Raw genomic sequence first — 23,024 nt, 5'->3', positions numbered from 1 at the left:
CCATCCTCGAAGATTTTACTGGAACTTGGAGACTGTCAATGAGAATTTCCACTGGTGTCAAGGGTGCTAGCGGAGATGGCCACCATGCTACTACAATAGCCCTGAGGGGACAAACCAAACACACATGCATTTTCACGTTTCCGCGTATAGGCCACCATAGTTCTCCTAAACACTTGGCACACAAGAAAAGTTTCAGTTGGTTGTAATCAGCGGCCTCACCGCTGAATGCTGCCAAATCCTACACACACTGCGCCTTTAAAGGCAGAAGGAGGAGAATCTTAAAAAAAAGAGCAATATATAGACTCCTACAAAAATAATCCCTCTTCATTAATGACCCATTAGAAGTATGTGGGAGTGTCTGTATCTGCAGAGACCCGGCTGTCTGCATGCATTTTTTTATTCTGATGTGTTCCGGACTTTTCTGGGCATCACCCTCCATGAAAAATGTTGCAAACATGTGCCAGATCATCAGCATGCATCCAAGAGGAAGTTATGAAACTCGCAGAAATGCCGTTGAAAAAACACAAATATGGCGAGGCGAAACAGCCTGCGGACAATGCTCCTTCCAAAACCAATCTAGACACTGGCGAGCACCGTAACCATGGTCAGGAAGGCGTGCCCTTCTGGTGTCGTTGGCCAACTTTGACAGAAGACACTGGCTCACATTCTGTCCTAGCTCTTCATGTACAGACACTGTTTGATAAAAATAAGGCTGGACACTGTTCTGGCTGCAGGGCTGTTTGGTGTTCTCTGGAGTAATTACATGATTATCTGCTTCCACAGATCTGCTACTGCGCCTGCTTCCCCGAGCACCCAAACACTGCAAATAGATACTTTTTCTAAACTTACATAACGGTCATTTAAATGTCATCCAATCTTTTAGAAAGGACGTGTTCCCCTGTGTGGGGAATATTGATTAATAGTGCTTTTATTTTTTAAGTTAGAGTGTTATAAGTTAATAAAAACAACTAGCAAGAGAAACTATTTATTCTATTTATGCTGATACTTTATTGAAAATCATTCCGAAACCTTTTTTTATAACCCTACAGCCTCATTAATCTCTTGTTTAGGGCTGGGTATCAGCGTTCGCCCAAATATAAGCCTCCTTTTCACTCTCTCTCCTTTGAATCACATCCATGACTGTGGAAAATGTGACCACCTTTCTTTGGTATTCCATTTGTCTCGACTAAATGAATCTCAGTTAAAATATCTCTCAGCACTACACTATCGGGTCGTTCCGCCTATGTGCAAAATTAAACGTTTCAACATTGTTCAGCTATTGCCCACTCATTTGGGGTTGCTAAGCAAAGGCTACACATAATACAATCAAAATGTATTTGTGAGCAGAGAAATGCTGAGGAGTGGTCATAGGAAAATATTTCCACTTCCCTAAATTGAAGGCATAACGGTGTAAGTGACAGAGCAAACAGATTACACAGCAGATAGACACTGTTTCGTAAATGCTCTGCGCCTGTGAAAGGCAACGCACTGGCTGTTTGCACAGCGCCTCTCATTTAAAGTCCTGGAAAATATTTAGTCAGGTAGGAACAAGAGTAGAACAAAGAGGCTGTACTATAAACGTGTTGTTTGCCTTACAAAGTTGGGGGAAAACATAAATCCTGATTCTTGTCCGCAAAAACGACTTAAAGACAGAATGAGGAGGATATTTGAAGAAAAAAAAAACCTTCTCAATATTCATTTATGGCCCACTAGAGGTGTGTGGTGGTGTCTGACTCTGAAGTGACCTTGTCTGTATTTTCCTATTTGGCTGTTGGGACCTTATTTGGCCTTATTTGGCTGTTGGGACCTTTATAAAAATGTGGCGACAAGGTGCCAGACTGTAAGCGTGATTCCAAGTGGAAGAAAATGGGCCATAGTGAAAAGCCAAGCAACACGGGTCATCACAAATGAACCACAGTCAGGGGGCGTGTGCTTTAGGTGTCGCTGAGGCGGGGAGGAGGGGCTCTGATAACAACTTTGAATGTTGTGTTCACAAAGTGTGATGATTAGGCTTTAAGATCATTAGGTGGTCATTTAATTCAGCCATTGCAATAATTCATGGTCTTGTCGAGATGGCAAGACACAATTTGGGAAACTCTAGCAAGATGATTCAGGTTCCCTTGACCTCGAATGGTTATGCTTAAGTATATTGACTGGTTTCGGTCCCCCTCTTAAACAGCACCGCTCACTACTGTCAGGTACAGTGGCCTATTACTGATAACCCAGTAAAGTAACATGTTCACACTATGAAAAGGAAAGTTATTTAAACGTTGAAGCCTCTAAAGAAGAGAATACATGACCAGCCTTTGGGGGCTTGAGAATGCGACGTCTTGTAATATGCCAGTTGTTTACTGGAACAAGTGTAATCCATCACCATGCAGCTGCGAACGTGGGTGGAGAGGAAATTGTAAGTGTCCTGAAATGTCAGTAGGTTGGAATTTTATTCTTCGGGAACTTATCAAAACAATTTGAACACGAGAATAATGTGATTTACAAAAAACAATGAGACTTACCGTTTATTTTTGCCATCCCATTGTTATGCAAGAAGGCAGAATCAAGCAAAGTGAGGATACATGACCCTGACAGATACGCGCTTCATCGTATGACTGTGTTAGTTCAACATTACATCACATGTATCATCATTCATGCTCTTCCCCAATTAGTTGAACCTATTCTCACATTTCTGTTTCAATTAATTGAGCAAATTTAAATATTCAATTTGCTGGTTAGTGGTTAGTGGTTACTATATTAACCATAACCTTTTTGGACCTGTCCGGTCCGACTGACATACCTGCCAACGACATATTCAGCATGGCACAGGAGTTGTGGGACGAGGCTGCAGTGGAGGCCATTGGTGGCCTGACCTCCCTCTGCAGAAACCAGGTACGCCCCAGTCACAGGCAGAAGTGATATGTACTTGGCTTATTAATTTAAATTAAGGTACATTGAAGAATTGCACAGCTGTGCAGAGAGTTTATGTTATTGATTAATTTAATGAAGCATTGGAGAGAAAAAAACTGTACGGGGTCATTTCATTTGAGTCTTGCCTTTAAGTCATGTGACTCAATCCGTAGCTGTGACCAAAGTTTAAAAAGATGGAGTGTCTATTTGCTCACAGGTGAGAATTGTCACACGACAGCTATATATACCCTACCAAGTGAGTATGCCACGTGACTTAGAGATAGTTAGCTGGTCGCAAGCTAATTATTAACTATTCAAAACATTGCCTCACTGCAGAAAGCAGTTTATTACCAGAGTCACCGTCTCAGATAATCAATACTCTTTGGTCGTAGAGTTTGGGATGTTTTGCTTCCATAACATGTCTTTCTAGTGGAAGGAAACATCCCAAATTCCCAATTAATTAAGTTGGTAGATTTCTCCTAAATTCAGCAAAAGTTAGCATTAGATGCCTAATTTACCAACACACTCTCAGACCAATGCATCTAATACCACACAGCTTGGTCATTGGCCCTGAGCCTCAAACTGAGCTCTATTTACCCCTCCTGGATCAGTTGTGCATCAGTGAAAGGTTTAGGCAACAAAACCACTTAGTTAGGATTAGGAAAATGCACGGTTGACGTAAAAAAAAAGAACATCTCCTCACAAAGCGCTACTCCAGAGTTTGATTTTATCCTGTTAGTGTTAGCACAACATTAGGGATTCATCCTTCAAAACAAGTCCTTGAGGTGATCTGTGAGTGATGTATGATCCACGTTGCAGCCCTGTCAAAGCTACAGATGGGACCGTGTTGGATTCCAAAACTCTCACTGAAGAGGAGGAAGTCGTGAATTAGAGAGCCGAGAAGAAGAAGGACAAGCTGTTCATTCTTACTGCTGTCGAGGCTGTGTGCCAAACGCTGGCTAGGTTTCCAAATCCATCCGAGATCTAAAAAGTTTTTGTAAAAAAAAAAGAAGAAGGAAAGCCACAAGATTGAGTTGCATCTCAACGGCTCTCAGTATGGCCACACAGCAGAGCCAGTGGCCCTTCCATAGCGAGCTACAAGCATGCACCTCATGTTCTTCACTGCAATATGCTTCCAAAACACCAGGGGGCGCACAAACTAAATATTTCCTGGATAAGCAAGAAGTCATCCAGTTCTGTTAGAGGAATAACATCATTATCAGACTGGGCTACATGTCCTGCCCTGGTGCTTGTCAATGCAGAGAAAGAATTAATCACAGTTTATGACTGACAAAGGTGATGTGAGAGGAGATGGTCTGATTGTCCCTGTTCCTGGTCAATTCACATATTTCTGAGAGATCACGTTAGTAAACTCCTGATGGACTCTTTGGGCATTCAACTTTATCTTGTACTTTTTTAACCTACCAAACTGACAAAAATCATTCAATCCAATCTCCACTTTGAAGTAAAGGGCCCTCTTGTTCCTGATTTACGGTAAGGTAGTAATATGAGAGCAGATAGGACCCTGTCAGTGGCATCACAATGTTTACGCACACACAGTTGACTTTCAGTCTACTGAGGTTGATACTTTTTACTTCCAAGGGTCATTTTGACTTTCAGTAGTCACTAATAAACCAAGAAAGCCTCAGAATGGTCATGTATTTGACTTACGGATTGTTGTTTGCGTACTTTGCATTGCCTGGATACTTACTCGGGGATCTGGCTTTCCGATGCCCAAGTTGTACCGCGGAGCGTCTAGCTGCGTGTCCCAGAGTCACAGCAGCATGTCCAGAGATAGTGAGGGAGCCGGGCTGCGGTTGCTGTCCACTGTGTGCCAGGCTGGAAGGGGAGCTTTGTGGGGTCTACACACCCAGGTGCTCCGGCGGCCTGAGGTGCTACCCCAGCACCGAGTCTGAAATACCGTTGCAGCAGCTCATCCATGGTTTAGGACGATGTGGACAACAAGTGGACTTGGATGTCACGACAAGTCTGGACCAGCAGGCTACAAATGGTAAGCTCTTTTATGAAAAAGTGCAGAGAGGGGGAAGTTAAAGGTAAAGCTGCACTATAACAAAGACTTGAACTATGGAGCAAATGACAAAAGTGTAAAAGTGTAAAAGGTCACTGAGTGATGAACTCTCCAGACTCTGCAGCTTGTCTTCATTGTTTTGCTTTCACAGCTCAGAACTTAACTTTTGGTTCAGTTTGGTTCATATCATCATAGTTTTAAGTAGTAACAATCTTTTCAACAAAGACATCTAAGATACACAAGTATGCAAGTACCAAAAGCTATCAACGAGCTAGTCAACTTAGCTGATGAACAGAATGGTATTTAGGAGTTAAATAGACAGATATTTCCTAGAGGAGTTGATGGAGACCCGAACAGATCAAACGAAGGGTGAATTTTGATGTTATGACAAATGACAGAGCGGAGTCTCGGTGCACAAAGACAAATCCATCTCTTTGTATTTTTTTTCAAAAAGAGAAGGAAAGGTACATAATATCAAAATGTGAAATACTAGCCTTTGAATATGTCTAGGGCTTTTATTGTGAAAGGTAAGAATGGAGGGACATGTTTCTTTTTCGCCGCGTAATATGCGTGAAAGTACTAAACCAAGATATTTCCTGACAATAACCATGAAATATATCACCGTCAAAATATCATATTTTGACAACCCTACAATTCAAAATATTACTCAAGTAAAAGTACAACAGTGTTTAAGTATCAATACTTAAAGTGGGGCCACCAAAAGTAAAAAGCACTCGTTATGCAGAATTGTCCATTTCAGTAGAATATAAATTAGGCCTTTTATGAGAATATAATATTCACATTCCTTTGTTAATCACTTTAATGCTGAGCTGGTAAAGGTGGAGCTCATTATAATAAATTGTTATACTGCCGAGTAGTTTCATTTGTATGACTATAGGAGTTCCCAGAAACAAAATAACATTTTCCAGTCACGGTAATTATTCAACTACTTAATTATGGTTTTTCAAACGATATTTCACCCCAATTGGTAATGACACACAGACATTGAACGAAAAATGGAAGATGTAGCACAGAGATAAAACAAATACAAATCTGAAATCCACGACCAAATAGGAAATGACTAGCAGGTTCTGGAAGACCAAAACATGTTCTTGACTGGACAGGAGACATTGCTGCTGCTTTCAATTAGCTTGAGATGCTCAGATCCTTTGATGAAAGGATGAACAGAAAAAGGCTCCTCAAAAGAACATCCTGATGTTTCCTTTGAGAGTGGAAGCAGTTGATAGCTTCTCAGAAATTAAGTCCTTGTTTCTGGCAAATGTTACTTTGATTAGGGGCGTTAATCTATGGATCATGAAACAGTGTAATTATATCACCTTTAAGTGATTCAGTACTGTGTACGTGTATGATCTTTCTTCAGAGACTAATTGTGTGGTCCACTGCCGAGTTCATGCTATAATTATTGTACAATTCCCTCCAGTATTCATACATTGTAGCATATAAATTAACATTCAGCATGTGTGCCAGCATCACTAAGCCAGCTAGTTTTGACCTGCGATCATATATGTTGAACCATTTACCTTAAAATAACACTGAGCAGCTGTAAACTGACTGAAACGAAAAACGATTTTTAAACCAGGACTTTTTAAATGACAGAAAAACCACATATACATCAAACGCCTTTGGTCTCGACGACAACACAAAGTACATACGTCATGAATCCGGCAGAGACACAGAAATGTCAAGCTTCGCTGAGTTATTATTGTCAAAGGGTCACAATTGATTCGTGAAGATGAACGTTGACATGTGATTGGTCTGGCAGGCAGTGGCAGGCCCACATCTGTGAGCGCAAACAAGCCGTATCCCTCCAATGAACCCATCCCATGTCCGTGAGACACGTATCCTCATCGCTCTCCTGTTGGGAGGGTCTTATTTTGATAGGATGTTGTTTATGGTACTTAAGGGAAGCGATTTCATACACATTTAAAAAATAATTGCATTTTGGAAGTTGTAACATGCTGTAAATATGGAAAACACACGGCCCTTCGGAATGGTGTTGGGAAAGGTTGCAGATGTCCATGCTAGCAGGTGCAGCCTGATTTCTCAATCAAGCCCTTTTTCTATATTATCATCTGGAGTCATTTCACTGAGGAATATATTTGATGAGCCCTTGGACTTTCATACAAGGAAAAACTGATTACTAATTTTCTGCAGGAAAAAAATGAATCTCCAATTGTTTTTTTAAGATTCTTTGAGCTTTCGTTGGGAGAGGGTAGTGAAAATAACTGCGGGCCCAGTAACTGTAGCTAAGCGTGATGTACTTGTCTGCGCTCTCTGCTGTGATTTACCATCTTTGGTGTTCGAACCAGTCAGAACACATAAAGCAAAAGCTGAAAATGAGCATCGGATCAGACTGCGGTTTGCCCTCGCTTCACTGTGTTATGCTTGGCTTTTCAAGCATGAGCAACTGCAGGCTATCGGATGTCAACATCTGTCTCCTTTGTCCCCATTAAAATGCACGTTTTGGGGTCGTTTCCTGTAGTTTGTTGGGATTACTTTTTCACTCCTACATAACCAGCACTGCTGTTCACTTGAAAGAGACTTGCATTTTTTAGGGATTTGGTTGTGGTTATTTGGTGTGATGCTGAGTTCACATGGCTTCATTCTCGCCTGCCTGAACTAAACCGAATTACACAGCGTGACGACCTGAGTAAACAGTCCAGAGTTCAAATCAACCACTCCTGCTATGCCTGGTGTGAGCACACGCCACATCCCCTCACGATTTTGACTTCATTCAGATCTCAGCTGATTCTTCCAATATGAAAAGCGTGTCATATAGGTATGGCACATTGTCTTAAGTTTTTCCACAGAACACTTTTAGGGGAGTCGACTTTGAAGCGTTGTCTCAGTCATCGGCCACAAAGGTTTCAGGCCAGTGATGAGTGTGTGGTTGTAAGTTGTAACAAAGCTAAAAAAAGAAATAAAATGACTTACTTAAATGACTTTGCATGAAAGTAAATGTTTATCTTGGTTAAAAGAAATATGTTTTATTCATATAAAATTTCAATTTTGGGTTTAAATCAAATAAAAAAATGCAATTTGAGAAAAAGTTATACATTTAGCTGTAACAAAAATTACAGCAATTTTTAAAAGTTGGTCCAAAGTATAACTTTTTTCAGTGTAGGAGCTTCGGTCTCGAACTAAATCCAATTATGTTTCCTTTCTTTTAAACATGGACAAAGATAATTAATTTACTGTCAGGGAGTCTATGGCCAGGATGGATCATCTATCAGTGACCTGGATGCATAACTATACATAATATTTGTATTAGCCATTAGCCATTCGTACTGTGCAGGGGAAGGTCAATTTAGCAATGTGCACTCTTTATTCAGCATGACTGTGTTCACTTACTTGAAAAGCTGAGACCAAATACTTCTATTCCACAAAAAGTCCATCAAAAGCAAAAGTTTGGACATTTGGAGTTGCTTAGTTTTGGAGTTATTGGCGACAGAGAGGTCCAACTTCTTTCCAATATGATGGGACTAAATGGCACTTGGCTTGTGGTGCTCAAAGCAGCAAAAAAGAAGAACAAAAATGAAAAAGAAGAACAAAAAAACTCAACAGCAGTGTGTCTATGTTCCTTCATGAAACTGCTCGCAACAAGGTCTGAGGATCAACTTGATTAAACGGGTTGTGATTTCTGGAAAGAGACATTGCTCTTGAGTTTTTCAAATGTATTTCTTGGCGCTGACCAGTCCCAAGCCACTGTGGCACTTTGATCCAAATGTGTATTTTTCACTGCACAAAGCCAATAGAAAGACATTAGTGGTGTTACTCAGTCCAGTATATCGAGGAGTTACAATGGACTAATCTGAGTTTCACAGTTTCAGTCACCCATAAAGTAAGTAGCTTGTCTGGTGCACAGACCTACAATTAACAATCAATGTCTTGACTTTAAAGTGTTTTTAACTATTTCTTAACCTTTGTTGCCATGTTTAGAAATTGTACGAGGCAAGACTTTGACAAACATTGTATTTGAACACACTCCGGGATATCCAATGTTGTTCTTGTCTTGCGATATGAATGCTACAATCACATGCAACCGTTTGGCCTTTTTCCTCAAGTCCAAAGCACCACTATGGTAATAGAAGGGCATGTCTGTATTCTTTGCTATCAAAACTACACAGACGACCAATCCTCTACTGAGGTGCCCCCTTCCCCAGCCAATCGGAAATCAGTGGCTTGTTCAAGCTTTGTTTGCACTTTCCTTGCACATCACTCTGTCTGCTTCTGCCTCCTTTCTTTCTTCTCTTGTGTTGCCGATGGTCCATGACTGCCCTTGTTGCCCTGCAGGTGATTCTGCTGAGACATGCTCCTTCTCCCTCACCCGCACTCAGGTCTTTAATTACTCGATGTCGATGTGTGTGTGTGTACACAGCATGTGTGTCAGCACACAGCCACAGGAAAAGGTGAAGACATAGGAGATGGCTTTGGGTAGGAGCGTGTTGGTGCCTGCAATTCAGAGAAAACTGCCTCCTTAATAGCCCCTCCCTCCTTCGTGCTAATCTTAAAAGGGGTCATGTTGGAAAGTTACGTGTTGCATAATATTATTACAACATTAATAAGCTTGATTTGACTGTCACAACAAGATTGGTAAAATTACACAAGTACTCTAATTAAGTACAATTTTGAGGCACTAAACCATTAGTGGACAATTTTATTGTATGCTTGTATACAATACAACATATGTGTTTTTTTCATAATATTAATATTGATAATACAAACTATGATTATAATGTTAATACATGTATAGCACTTATCTAAACAAGGTTACAAAGTGTTTCACAAAAAAAAACAATAACACTAATTCTCCACTATGTTTTCTGTAGCTGAAAACAGCCGGCTGAAAACACAGCTACAGGTGGTGAGACTGAACCAGAACAGCACAGCTGTGGGCCGTAACACTTTTTGAACCTATTTGTTTGTGGACTGCCGTTTCGTTTTGAAGCCTCAAGTTTGGCATTTTAGTCGTCGCCATGTTTGTTTCGGCCCGTCACCATGCTGGTTTTTTGTAACCAGAAGTGACGCGAGAGTACAACCAAACGCTGAATCAGACATTTTTAAGAAACCAACATTTTTTATTAACATGTATGATCTGAAAGACCACTGCTGAGATTATAGATCAGGTAAGAAATCATTTTCTCATAGGCTTCTAGAAAATCTGAATAATGTTTTGGAACCAGAGGAATCGCCCCCCTGATGGTCATTATATACAAGTAAAGTTTAAGACACTTAAAGCATTGGCTTCACCTTTTGACCCTTCTGGTAAAACCAAAACAATGAGCCTAAAGACATTTACACTTTGAATAGAGCTTCGGAGAACTGCAGAGTTGGGTGACAATTATCTGTTGTTTTTGTAAAAAAGTTAGAAATATTGATTATTTTCCATTTAAAGTAAAAGATTGAAATACTTGTTACACCATTGAGAACAGGTGGTAAGACATGAACGATAAACAGTTTTTTAAAAGAGAAGAAACCGCTGTGGGAAAGGACTTTTGTCTGTCAGTTGCATGTTTTGCTAGAATATTAGAAGTAACTCGTCACTTCAAAATGAAAAATCTAGAACAATTTACAAAATACAGAACAGAGAACATCCGTGACTACATACAGACATTGTTCACTGCAATGCAACACTGGACAGTCATTTGAGTGAAATCCACCATGACCTTAGCCTGCACTTATTGTCTTTTAAGTCTGACAGACACTGTAGGAGCTCCAATTGGCAAGAGTTTTCCCTTGAAACTACAAAGGCAACTTCATTTGGTTTGGATGACACACACGGCCACACGGACGCAGAGCAACTTCAAGAGTTGAAAGAACTAGCTGACCGTAAAAGGTTTGAAGCTGATCTCTGGCTAGGCAAAACCTTCTTCATTATTCAATTGCATTTTTTGTCTGTTTTCCAGCTGTGAAGTGTTTGAAGTGGCCGAGCCTTGAGAGGAACCATTTACACTGACAATGGTTTGAAGAACCGTAAGGCCACTTTCTTGGCTGTGGTTACACAGTTACGATTTTTAGACTCAGCTTCACTGTGTACAATAACAGGGCAAATACATTAATGCTGAGCAACTCTGGAAAGACATTACTCATTCTGTGCTATGAGAGAACTGTGAAAGCATTGCTCAAAGGCAATACCCAGAGCCAACAGCTCGAGACAGGTAGTTTCTATGGCACTAAAGACAGAATCAACAACAGAGCATTTAGATGACAGCTGTTGGCTAAAGACGTGTTTTAGGTTTTTCTTTCTCTCCTTGGAACATTCTGTCATGTCACGTAAGATCTTCAGCACAACCAGTACACCTTTACAACTTGTCTATAGTTGCATCTCGTCCTGCTCTCCACATTCATGCTCCAATAGTAAAAGTCAATGCAGTGCTCTGGCACACACTGGGGGAAAGAAAAACAATATAATTTTTCACCATGTTTTCTTTATTTTTATTTTTTCCGAGCAACAGGCGCTTACATTAAATAATTAAATCAATCTCTCTCTTGAATGTGTTCTGCAGAAGCTCTCACTACATGTGAGAAATTGTTCCACTTTTGGTGAATTACTCAACAAAACTTGGATCCAAATTTTAAGCTTGTGTGCTCAGCTGGAGGTTGGAATGTATGACTTTTGGCCATCGCTCACATTATAGTAAATATAATTTGATTTCTTCAAACATTAGGGTCTTGTTTGTGGCCACACAGTTGTTACTGTTTGCCTATCACAAGTGTTGCCTTTCTAACTGGATTATCAGATTGGAAAGAGTTCCCTGTGTGTCTTGAGTCACATAAAAACATAGAGAGGATGGAACAAAGATTTTACAATATACAGTCGATTTGGGGCATAAGGGACAGTGACGTTCGTTCAATCCACCGTTTAAATCTTGGATGCCAGAGGATGAATACTGTTTTCTTTCATCAGTTTTTTTCTTTTGGTCTGTAAAAAAACTAATTGAAAAGCTGTGGTGGCATTTCTATCCATCAGTGGAGAGATACATTTAGTTGCATTGAACACTAGGCGGAGTTCTCTGATTACGGAATTACAAACACGAAAAAGAAAACTATGTTAGCTTGCCTTCGCTAGATCTGGTCGCTGGCTTTCCAGTAAAGCAGTTAAAAGTGAATTACTCTGAACATCTTGGTCTCCGCCTGCATTCTTAATGAATCATGTCACTCGTAGGGACTCGTGATGCCTGCTAAAAGCACCCAGCTTGAAGGCTCCTTTGCTACAATGAATAGTCTTCGTTAACCATTATATCATTGATCATGGAAATCTTTAAACAACTTAAGAAAACATCTGCAAGTCAACATCTTTTTAATCATTTTATATTTGCAAGTGAAAGGATGGGTCTTATATAATACCATTATTTGACACGTGATGTATTGGTGTAATATGAAATATGTGTTGCCCAAAAGAAGTCATGTCATGCTGACGTTTATTCTTACAGCCCCTGTGGATAAAAGATTCTGAAACTATTCAAACCGCAATAATAACAATTAAAATGTCTCAAATAAGACCTCACATGAAAAGAAAAAAAATCTGTTGCAGTGCCAAAGCCACACTTACTTCTACACCTGGCAGAGTGCGCGCCAACACATACGTGCACGGGCATACGTGCACGTATCCATTTCAGAAGGAGCCATCGCATGTGGAAGGAGCTCTACAGATTCACAGGGGGGCCTTTCCCTCTCAAGCGTGATTTACAACCTCAGGGTTCTGCTCCTGTTTTCATAGCGCTAATTACAGACACACTCACACTCACACACACACACACACACACACACACGCACACTGCCTCTGGCAGGTAGATTAGGTACCCAAAAAAAGTCCTTACTCAGCATTAACAGCCTTAATCAGAAGTGCTTCCTTACGAGTCTGGACTCACCACCAATGACTAGCTGTGGAGCTCAGCTCTTTAATTCAGTCCCCGCTTTCCTATTAAACGGTGTCAGACAATCTCAGATAATTTAGTCTGTGTCGACTACGACGACGCTGATAAACGTCTGGACAGTGTTAACCCCTCCTTGTATTTCATGTTTTACAGTCACAGTCACTGGTGGCACAGAGTGTAGGTCTCATTTTTCGAGACTGCCGTTCTCTATTAATTTGCCATCCTGCTTTACGTCTGCTCCGGATTAAGTTGCTAGCTCGTTGTTTGTGTTTTGTCTCTCCCGTCTCCAACAAAATGCTGAACACACGTTGGTCTGACATCGGCAGGAAGCGCACTGGGAGTGACCCCAGCGCTCACAGGAGAACTGCGTTAACTGCGTCAGAAGACACAAAAGACCTTAGAGCCCTTCACTGTCGCCATAGTAATTACAGCCATTGCAACGCCTGACTGTCCAGTCTAGAATTAGTGACATGAGGCATGAGGGACAAAAGGATGCCTTGAAGACATGGAATGACTCGTCTTCTAATTCCAGGATCAGGATGAAGAGCCTGCTGTTAGATCAATGTTGGCGTGTAATAGTTTGCGATTAGAGAACAGACACAGATGCAGATGTATGTGCATGAGTATTTTAAAGAGCTGCAGAGATGGTGAGGCAGTTTTGTGTGCGAGTGTAACATTTGTTCATTAACTACGTGAAAGGCATAGTTAACCAACTGACTCAGTATACTCTTTTCTGAGAAACCCCAAAGTATTGAATGTTACACTGAGATTAAAACCAGAAAGTTTACCAAAGGCTTTGAATAGATTAGCGTTTCCAGGAAGGCCTGGGCAGAGTTTATGTACAGATGCTGCAGATTAACTGCCTCCAGTTTGTGTCTTTGTTCTGTTGTAGAGGTGCACGGGACTGAGAACCCTTTTACCAAAAGACCGGCCATAGATGCTTGGATTTGGCAGGAGTCCGCCAGGAAGCAACACCTGAATGAGCGCAAAACCAAGATGAAGACGAATCAGCTGGAGGACCTTCGAACCCAGAAAGTGCTCCAGGTCAGATTAAAAGCCTTCAACTGTTTTTCACAATTCATGATTAACTTCCTCACAGCCTTTTGCTGTTACTCAAAGCAAAATTGTTCAGCGGGTAAAGCCCCATTTCTTTGATTAAAGAGCTGAGACAACAGAGCTGCAAACCAGGATATTTATTTAAAAATGTAGTTCCACACATAAAATGTAGTTCCACACATCAAAGTATCGGCTCTTTTGCTAAACACAAATGCAACACCGACATGTGTTTGCACCCTGACACCAGTCAATTCATGAGCTGAATATCGGAATACTTGACCTTTACAGGCATAGTAGCAGATGTAAAAATTCAAAAAACACAGTGCAGGGTAATTTAGCATGAACATAGAGCCTTATAGCTCCTTAAAAAGATGTGTCTCCTTCCACAGCAGCATCCCGATTTACATAGTGTGTGTTGCCTATGCCACAGTGTATTGTAGAGCAAGCAGTGACAAACGGTCAACAATGTGCTGTGTGAGCACCATTGTCTGGTACAGTAGTGCCCTCCTCTGGGCACTCTTTCACTCAAACAAGCATATGCACGTGCACACAATTGCTCTCAACAACCTCATGCCAAACTCCCTAACTTAACCCTCACTTTACCTAAAATAGTTTCAACCCAAGCGTTGCTGGCTTAGCTGGTGTGGAGCACATCCTTTATTTTAATGTGACCAAATTGTTTAATGTGACCAAATGTGACCAGGTTCTTTTTATATGACTGTTACGTGAAAATGTATTTGTTGAAGCATTCAATTGTTGTATTGAATAACTGTTCAAAATAAGAAAACATAATGCAACGAAGTTGATATATTATATAATATATATATATATATATATATTGGTATATATTCCCTAGCAAATCACACTGTCGTTCCACTGTTGGAACACTAAAGGAATAATGCGCTACCTCTGTGGATTTAGTGATGCATTTCCACTGATGCATGAAGAGGATTGTTCTTAGTTTCAATAATCAGTCCTCCTGATGAGAAGTAATGTTGTTGTTTTGCCCTCCACTGTGGAATGTGTTGTTGGCAGTTTGATGCAGTCTAAAGATTACAACCCCCCTACCCTCACCCCCAATTCTTTAACACTCGCTCAACATTTCACAGTCTCAAACGCAGCTCCACGCAAAGTGAAAAACTCTTCCGGAAAAGCTCTTAATGGGGCGGCGTACAAACACACATATTCTTTGTTTCATGCAAATGAGCTTGGGCCCTGGGGGGCGACACATGTGGAGGCCCATGTACGTCTCAACATGGCAAACAATTATGTGCATTTGCTCATTTTCTCCCTCACTTAACTCACTCGCTATAGCAGCAAAACAAAACAAACTAAAACAAAAAGCGGGAGGGTGCAAGACAATCGTCAACATCATTAGAAGCAACAAAAGAGAGAATGCAGTAAAATAAGTCGTGCAGCTGGGCAGGGGGAGCAGCTTCAGGGCAGCTGGTGTTAAGCATGGATGCACTTTGTTCCGCTTGTTCTTGTGAGGTCAAATACTGTACCCATAATGCTTAGATGTCAGCTGGGTTTGTGTCACATGTGTAACCTTTATTCCTTGAATATGAACACATTTGCTTTAGTTAATTAAAAGTCTCATTTGCATCGCATTCATATTATTGTGTTTAGACAAAGACCCTGTCGTGCCAGTTTTCTTTTCTTTGTTTACTTCTCTTAATCTTTGGCCTCATTAAAAATTAAAAAAAAAATTCAACACTGCACTTTATATACTGTATATATATATATATATATATATATATATATATACATATATATATACATATATATATATATATATATATATATATATATATATATATATATATATACATATATATATACATATATATATATATATATATATATATATATATATATATATATCGTAACCAAGCTACGCCTAGATATTATATATTATGTATTTTTCAGCTTGGTTCATGGAAAGCAAATTTTCGGAGAGGTAATATCTTATTTGATTGTGAGTCATTGTTATTGAGACAGAAAACCATAAAGGGGAACAATATAGGTGTTACACATCAAAGTCTGTTTATCATAGGTAGAGGGCATTCCCATACAGGGAAACGTCACCGTCAATTACGTTTCGAGAAAAAACATATTTTCTCTCAGTTTATGTATCACATCAATATACCTTTTTATGATACTTATTTTAAGCCAAACCATGATGTTTTACTAAACCAACAGATTGTTTTCTTCTTTTAATTTACAACATTAACCATATGTTCATAACTGCTACGGTTATCCGGGAAAAAACAAGTTTGCCTCAAAACATAATTGAAAATATGGGAATGTTGTCCGAGGCAGAGTTACAGGGATGCTTCAACAACATGATGAATTAAAAACAAGTGATCTTACCAGATGTCGGTAGCCTGCTCCTCGTCTCTGCGTGAAGCTAGCGGCTCAAGGCTGCGTTAGCTTCCAGTAACAAAACGCACTGGAATCTCACACTAAACTTTCCTTGGTGAAGTTTAGGGGCGGACTGACCACTGGGAAGAGCCGATCCATTCCAGACTAAACTGGCCGCTTTCTGTCAGTCGCTGCATGATTTCAATCATGAGGAGTCCGACAACGTTATTGCAGTGCAGTCGCTGGACTCTTTTAACATCTATAGAAATGATAGATTACAGTGCAAGAGGAAGGAAGGGAATTCTGCACCTGATGAGCAGAATTAGTTTTCCTCGCTCGGATATATTTCGGATTTTTCCTCTGAATAACTGGATTTCTTAAAGTCTGTTTTAACAAGACGCACATGGCATTAGAGTTTGAGAAGCATACAACTTGGAAGGATGCTGCTGTTAGCCCACCGGCTGCAGTTTAAGCTCACAACTAACCAACACATGCTGTTTCTTCTCCCGCCTGTTTTTTTTTTTTTTTTTTTTTTTGCCTCAGCACACAAGTACATTTCTGCCTGGCAAGAATCCGATGTGACCACACCCGAGCCCGACCACACTGTAAAGGTGCCATCAGACCGGATTTCACCAGATATATTAACTCTGGAAGCTTTGTGCCTGTGGAACCATTGTGTTTTGGGACACAGAGTGAATAATGCGCACAAAAAAGATTGTAACTTTAAATTAAAACCACTTGATCTGGCTGATCCCAACTGCTGTCTCATATTAGCTTGAGCTGAACCTTACAATGCATTTATGCATGTGCCTCGCAGCATAAGATGGGATATCAGTTTGGAAAGTAAACTTACAGCAGCCAATAACTCTTAATATGTATAAATATATATACATATATATATTTATATTAAAATATATATATATATATATACACACATACACATGTACATGGCATGTGATATATTGTCTGACATAAAATTTACTGAACTTAGCCTTTAATAAACGACAGCAGGGTGAAAGCAGTAAAACTAAAGGGTTGCAGGCACAGAGGTGTGGGTTTATGTTCCTTCATTATAGGAGAGAGAGAGAGAGAGAGAGACAGAGAGAGAGAGAGAGAGAGAGAGAGAGAGAGAGAGAAAGAAGGAATCAAAGACTGTAGGAGAAAGTGTTAAAAGAGTGAACCAGAAAGAAAGAGAGTACTTTTCATCCATATGTTCAGATGTCTGATAAGGTTCAAGGCAGACTGCGCCTCCTCCTGCCCTTCTCTCTCATCCTCAGCCAACTAATCATAAGACCGGACCCCTTTGATCCCACTGGCAACCTGATACGCTGGTGTAACTGTGTGCTACATTAAAGTGTGTTTGTGCATGTGTGTGTGTGTGTGTGTGTGTGTGTGTGTGTGTGTGTGTGTGTGTGTGTGTGTGTGTGTGTGTGTGTGTGTGTGTGTGTGCATGTACACAAGGATACTATACGTGGCGAGAGAGTGTGTGCAACCCATCCATGCAACAGGAATAGTCTGCGCTGTATGAACATGCGTCTGCACAGGTCTGTGTGTGTGTGTGTGTATGTGTGTGTGTGTGTGTGTGTGTGTGTGTGTGTGTGTGTGTGTGTGTGTGTGTGGCCGTGGTCACCTGCTGAGTTGAGCAGTCTAGCCATTCATGTTCCACTCCACCAGACTCACATCAGTACAGGCTGAACTTTCTGCTCGCCTAACTGCCCCTCATAAAAATGTTAGCTATAAATGTGTGTGTTTGTGACATTTTTACAAGGCAGACAGAAGTATTTTATTTCTCTATCCTTTTTTCTTGGACAGAACTCATACACGTACGACCTATACCAACTCCATTTATTGTCTTCTGGTGAATTCACTGTTTAATTCAAGTTTTTCTTCTGTCAATGTGTTATTCGTCTGCTCATGAGCTATTGTCACAATCAGTGCTGGTGTTAATCGTGTTGTCCTTGCTCGTCCTTCAGAGCGCCTGTCAGCAGGAGCTGGACAGCGTCTTAGAGGAGATCTCCAAAATGACCTCTGAGGATAACAGAGGCCCGCTGGAGTACCTGTACGAACTCAAGTTTCCAAACTGTGACAGACATGGTCTGTACAACCTCAAACAGGTGAGCCATGGGAAGAGCACTGGTCTCACATCGTGACATTTTACATGTTTACCATTGAAACACATGGTAAACATGACAAAGGACAATGTAAATGTAGGCAAAAAAGTTATGAGTTTTTTTATAAATGCAACCAGTGCAGTTAAGGATGACCCACAAGAAATCCAGGACGTGTTCTAAACCTACACCACTTGCCTTTAGCAATGGAAGATAAAACATTGTGGCAAAGCTGGGGAACTTTCCACGGGTCCCAGAACTCTCCAGGGGTCCCCAAAAGCCCCACACTGATAAGGGCCTGAAGGTCTCGCTTTATTGCCACATGTTGATGCCCTGTCTTGAAGAGGCTGCCTGTGTTTAAATCTGGTTTTAAGGGAGGAGCGGTGCTGACAGGGTGCCCGCAGCTTACTTCTGCACCCAGTGCCTTCTAGTTGGCGACCATGCCACCAACTTCCTCTCATGAAGTGACTATCCAGTCCGGCCTACATGTGGGATTGGCTGTGCACTCAAGCACTAATAGTGACACTAATGATCCAAACTGTCCCAAAAGTTTCAAGGTGGAAAATATGTACTGTCCCTCATCTATATACTGTTACAAATGAGAATGATCTATCTTAATGGAGCTAGAAATAAATTTACGTATACTTGTTTTGAGTCATTTATATTTTGGCACTCTGCATCTCTGAGCATGTTATTGGTTCATGTTGAACCATTAGGATACAGGGGTCTATTAGGTTGTTTTATTGCCCAGCCCTAATTATTATATTATTATATATTTTCAAAATGTGCAACGGTTAGCACAGCAAGCATTATTGTCACAGTCAGACAAACTATGGCGATCCCGACTCCTGAACTGGAAGACTCACCTGCAATGTGTCGCTCCACCGGTGTAGGAAAACACATTGAACGTGCTAGCTCATATTCAGCGGCATCACAAAGATGTAACAAGCACCATATTTTAAGTGTTTAAAATGCTCATTTATGAAAGGCCCTTTGCAAATCTATAAACCGTGCCTCAGTAATGGGCTGAGGAGGTGGTGCTTGACTGAACTGGACACCTGTGCAATCCTGTACCACTCGGTGTCATTCATTCAACTTCAATTATTCAGCTCGCATTGTGGTTATTCCATATTGACTCTGCAGTGAGCTAATTTGTCTTCAAATTGACGCACAAAAGCACGGCTTCTCTCAAAGGGCGGAGAGTTCCATGAATGTCACAACGCTAGCCACACCTCCATCAGTGTTGTCACAGCAGGTGTTTCGCCTTCGACCGAGGAAGAACGACACCTGCTGTGACATCACTCATTAGCGTTCTGGCCAGGGCTTGTGACATGTTTGAGAGTTTCAGCCCGTAGAGAGCAGTGCAGCAGCAGTTTTCTGCTCTGTGGGACTCACTGGGGGCTTCCTGTTTAATGATGGAAAAGGGCTTCTGTTGTGATCAATCTGGGTGCCGTCACATTTGGATTTCTCCTCTCATCTCTTTCTCTGACTCTCTCTCTCTCTCTCTCTCTCTCTCTCACACACACATGCACATACACACACACACACACACACACACACACACACACACACACACACACACACACACTATCTTGTATCAGCCTGACAAAATCACCCTGCAAAAAATATATAATCCCCCTTTACTCCCACCTGCCATCACTCTCCTCCCCCACTCACACACACCCTCCTCTTCCTTAACACTCTGCTCTTAGACACACACACATACACACACACCCACACTCGCATGCACACACACATGCGCGTGGAGATGTTGTCATCATGAACGAGGCAACAGCTTCTGAGCTCAAGGTTACAAGGCAATAAAACAGTTTGGCGTACTTCATGGGAAGACTTTTGTTAAGCCGAGGAACGAACCGTGCTTCCGACTGGGGGCTTGAATTTGAATTCTGCTCATCCATAGAAATCAGACGGAGGAGGACAAACAAGGTCACATATCCAGTGTTTTCTTACGGGGATAGTAGAGCAGAAAAGAAGATTTGAATAGGCGCCACAGTTTCCTAAAGCAGGGCTCTCAACCACTCAGCCAATTTTCATCACTGGTCACAAACAACAGCATTGTTTCGGACCGGAGTCCTCGGTTCCCAGGGAGGAACACTGTACCTCCTCAACACTCGGCTCCCTTTTGGAGTTGTCCCTCCTTGTCGCGGGGTAATTACTGTAACTGTCACTTTTTTTGTTCTTTCTCATCGAAGGAAGAAAATGGAAAGTCTTTTCTTTCCCCCCAGCTCTTCATTCTTTTGGCCGTCCCCTCCGCGGCCGCCCCGCGTGCGCGGTGTAAGCTGTGTCCACTTCAATTACGACCTCATTTCTGAGTAGAGGGGGGCTCTTTGGGGTAGGGTGGGGGGGCCGGTCTACTGGCATGCCGCTGTGTGTGTGTGTGTGTGTGTGTGTGTGTGTGTGTGTGTGTGTGTGTGTATATTTGTGAGTGTCTGTGGTGGCATGTGTGGCTGTGGATGGGTTGTGAGTTGGGGGCATGAACTGAGGATGGGCTGTTATTGGGTGAGGGTTGTCCCACCCGAACCACGGCCCTCATTCTCATCCAATAGCCCCCCGCCACCAGAATATCCACAAGTACACACACACACACACACACACACACACATCTCAAGCCACCATAGGCCATGCTTCATTAACGCACCCCCCTATTTCCCACTGTGCATCTTTACCCCTCCCTCTTTTTTGCAGTGTTTTCCAACTTGTCTAGTTTGTGTTTTTCTTCCTTCTCTCCAGTGCAACATGTCCACCCACGGCCAGCGGGGCGAGTGCTGGTGCGTTAACCCCTTAACCGGGGTCCAGATTCCAGAAACACCGAAAGTAAGAGGGGATCCCAACTGTGACCAGTTTCAGGAGGAGCTCAGAGTGATGCCCACTGCAGAAGCCTTTTACTAGCACGGTCCTGTGACAGGGTTGGGTTTTCTTTCAAATTCAAAAACTGGGAGGATTTGTAAAAGAAGTTGCTATGTATGAAGGCATAGTTTAGTTTTTGTTCTTTCTTCACTAGGTTAAAGGTTTAAATATCGTTCCTGTTGTCGACATATCTAATATAAATAGAGCAAAACCAACAGTGTGTCCATCTCATCAATGCTTTCCGACTTCCCTGCCTTGTCTTTGGGACTCAGATGTAAACCTACTGGACATGTATATCTTTACAAAGTATAAGTAATGCACTGAAACAGAAAGGCACTGTAGTTTTCAGAAAATGTTTTATCAAACTGAAGTAAATAGTTTATTTGTTGGGAACTATTTTTAGCTGCGGACTAATACACACTTGCTGTGCTTGCTAAGTATTTATAGATCCACGGCAGCAGGACAGTTTATGTGTGTTTTACTCAAACTACAGTGCTTGTTCTCATTGTAATAAAGAAACATGCCAACTAGTGCATTTATAGAGGAAAAGGTTATATCATGCTTTAGCTACGCAGGCAATACTTGCCAGTAGGATCTTTTCATTGTTGCTTTTAGCCATTTCATGGGATCTGTTGACAATAAAAAATACAAATAGAATATTACCAGCCTTATCATTTATAGCTGCATTCATTGTTTGTTTGTTTTTGAGCCACTTGGAGGCAGCAGAACAAGCTGTAAAACACAACATTTGATGTATTATTATTTTACAGTGAATATGTCCACAAACAGAGCGAGATTAGTATTCCTTTGGAGTGTTCTTTTTCAAAGTTAGTCCAATATTCACTCTTGTTTTAACTTTAGATCTCCACCAACTCTAAAAGTATCTGTCTCTTTATCTGCTAAATGCTCCACTGTGATCGGTAGCTTCGCTCGTCACTTGGCGCTGTGCAGCTAGCGTACAGTGGCTTTAGTGGGTACAGTGGGACAGTTAATGGGAGCACCAAAACAATAAAGAATGTTCGTAGGAGCTGAGAGAAACTGTAGAGTTGTCCGTGAGTTTGTGTCTATGAGCGACCATTTTCACACTGCAAATTTGATCTATTGTTTGCGTAAAAATAGTATTTAGTACAGCTTAAAGGTGACACCTAAGGTTGCGTTCACACCAAAAGCGTTGCGAATTTGACGTGTGAGTAGATTACATGCCAAGTTAATGCACAGACAGATAGGTTAGGATGCAACAAGTAAAAAGCAGAACTAGTGATTATTTGGTGGACGGCGGAAACGGTCACTGTTTTTAGATAAGCCACAGAGATAAGCCACGCCCCCTTTCAGGCGCGAGTAACATTCACAACACGTTTAGTGTGAACACAGCATTCGGTGTCACCTTTAAGCTGTTGTCGAGCGAGTAAAGTGACGCGAGAAACACGGCACCAATATTTGCAACGCTTTTGGTGTGAACGCAGTATAAGGCTATTATTTTATTATTTGCATTCAAAAAACTTGTATACTACCTCTCTAACTGTAATGATTTTCTTTTTCATTTCAGGCGACAATGTCCAGTACTACAGAATGAAAATAGCCTTTTGGTTCACTCTACATTTATGCTGATCTAATCTACACTGTCACTTGTACACACACACCAATCAATAAAAAACATTTCAAAATACTTTTTAAAAGTAAAATAACTTCATATTATAAATGTATAGGAATCCAAGACTAAGAAGAACTGCAACTGTGTGTTGAAGGCTTTGGACATTTCAATGCAAACATTGTTGGCTCTTACCTGCCTCGGTTCGTGGA

General features: G+C 41.2%; 1 protein-coding gene across 1 annotated transcript; it reads left to right on the top strand.

Annotated features, from left to right (window-relative positions):
* Window positions 1–4,551: 4,551 nt before the first annotated feature.
* LOC306747837 (insulin-like growth factor-binding protein 2-B) lies at window positions 4,552–21,266 on the top strand (the record flags this gene model as incomplete). The annotated part of the gene is made up of 4 exons (XM_079230937.1): window positions 4,552–4,912; window positions 13,721–13,872; window positions 18,222–18,362; window positions 21,108–21,266. The coding sequence occupies 4 exons, from the start codon at window positions 4,552–4,554 to the stop codon at window positions 21,264–21,266; spliced, it is 813 nt and encodes a 270-aa protein (XP_079087063.1).
* Between the last annotated feature and the right edge of the window lie 1,758 nt (window positions 21,267–23,024).

This window comes from Taurulus bubalis (genome assembly GCF_910589615.1).
Source record: "Taurulus bubalis genome assembly, chromosome: 15".
Lineage (NCBI taxonomy): Eukaryota > Metazoa > Chordata > Actinopteri > Perciformes > Cottidae > Taurulus > Taurulus bubalis.
The sequence above is the reverse complement of the archived record's forward strand: the minus strand, read 5'-3'. Positions and strand labels throughout refer to the sequence as shown.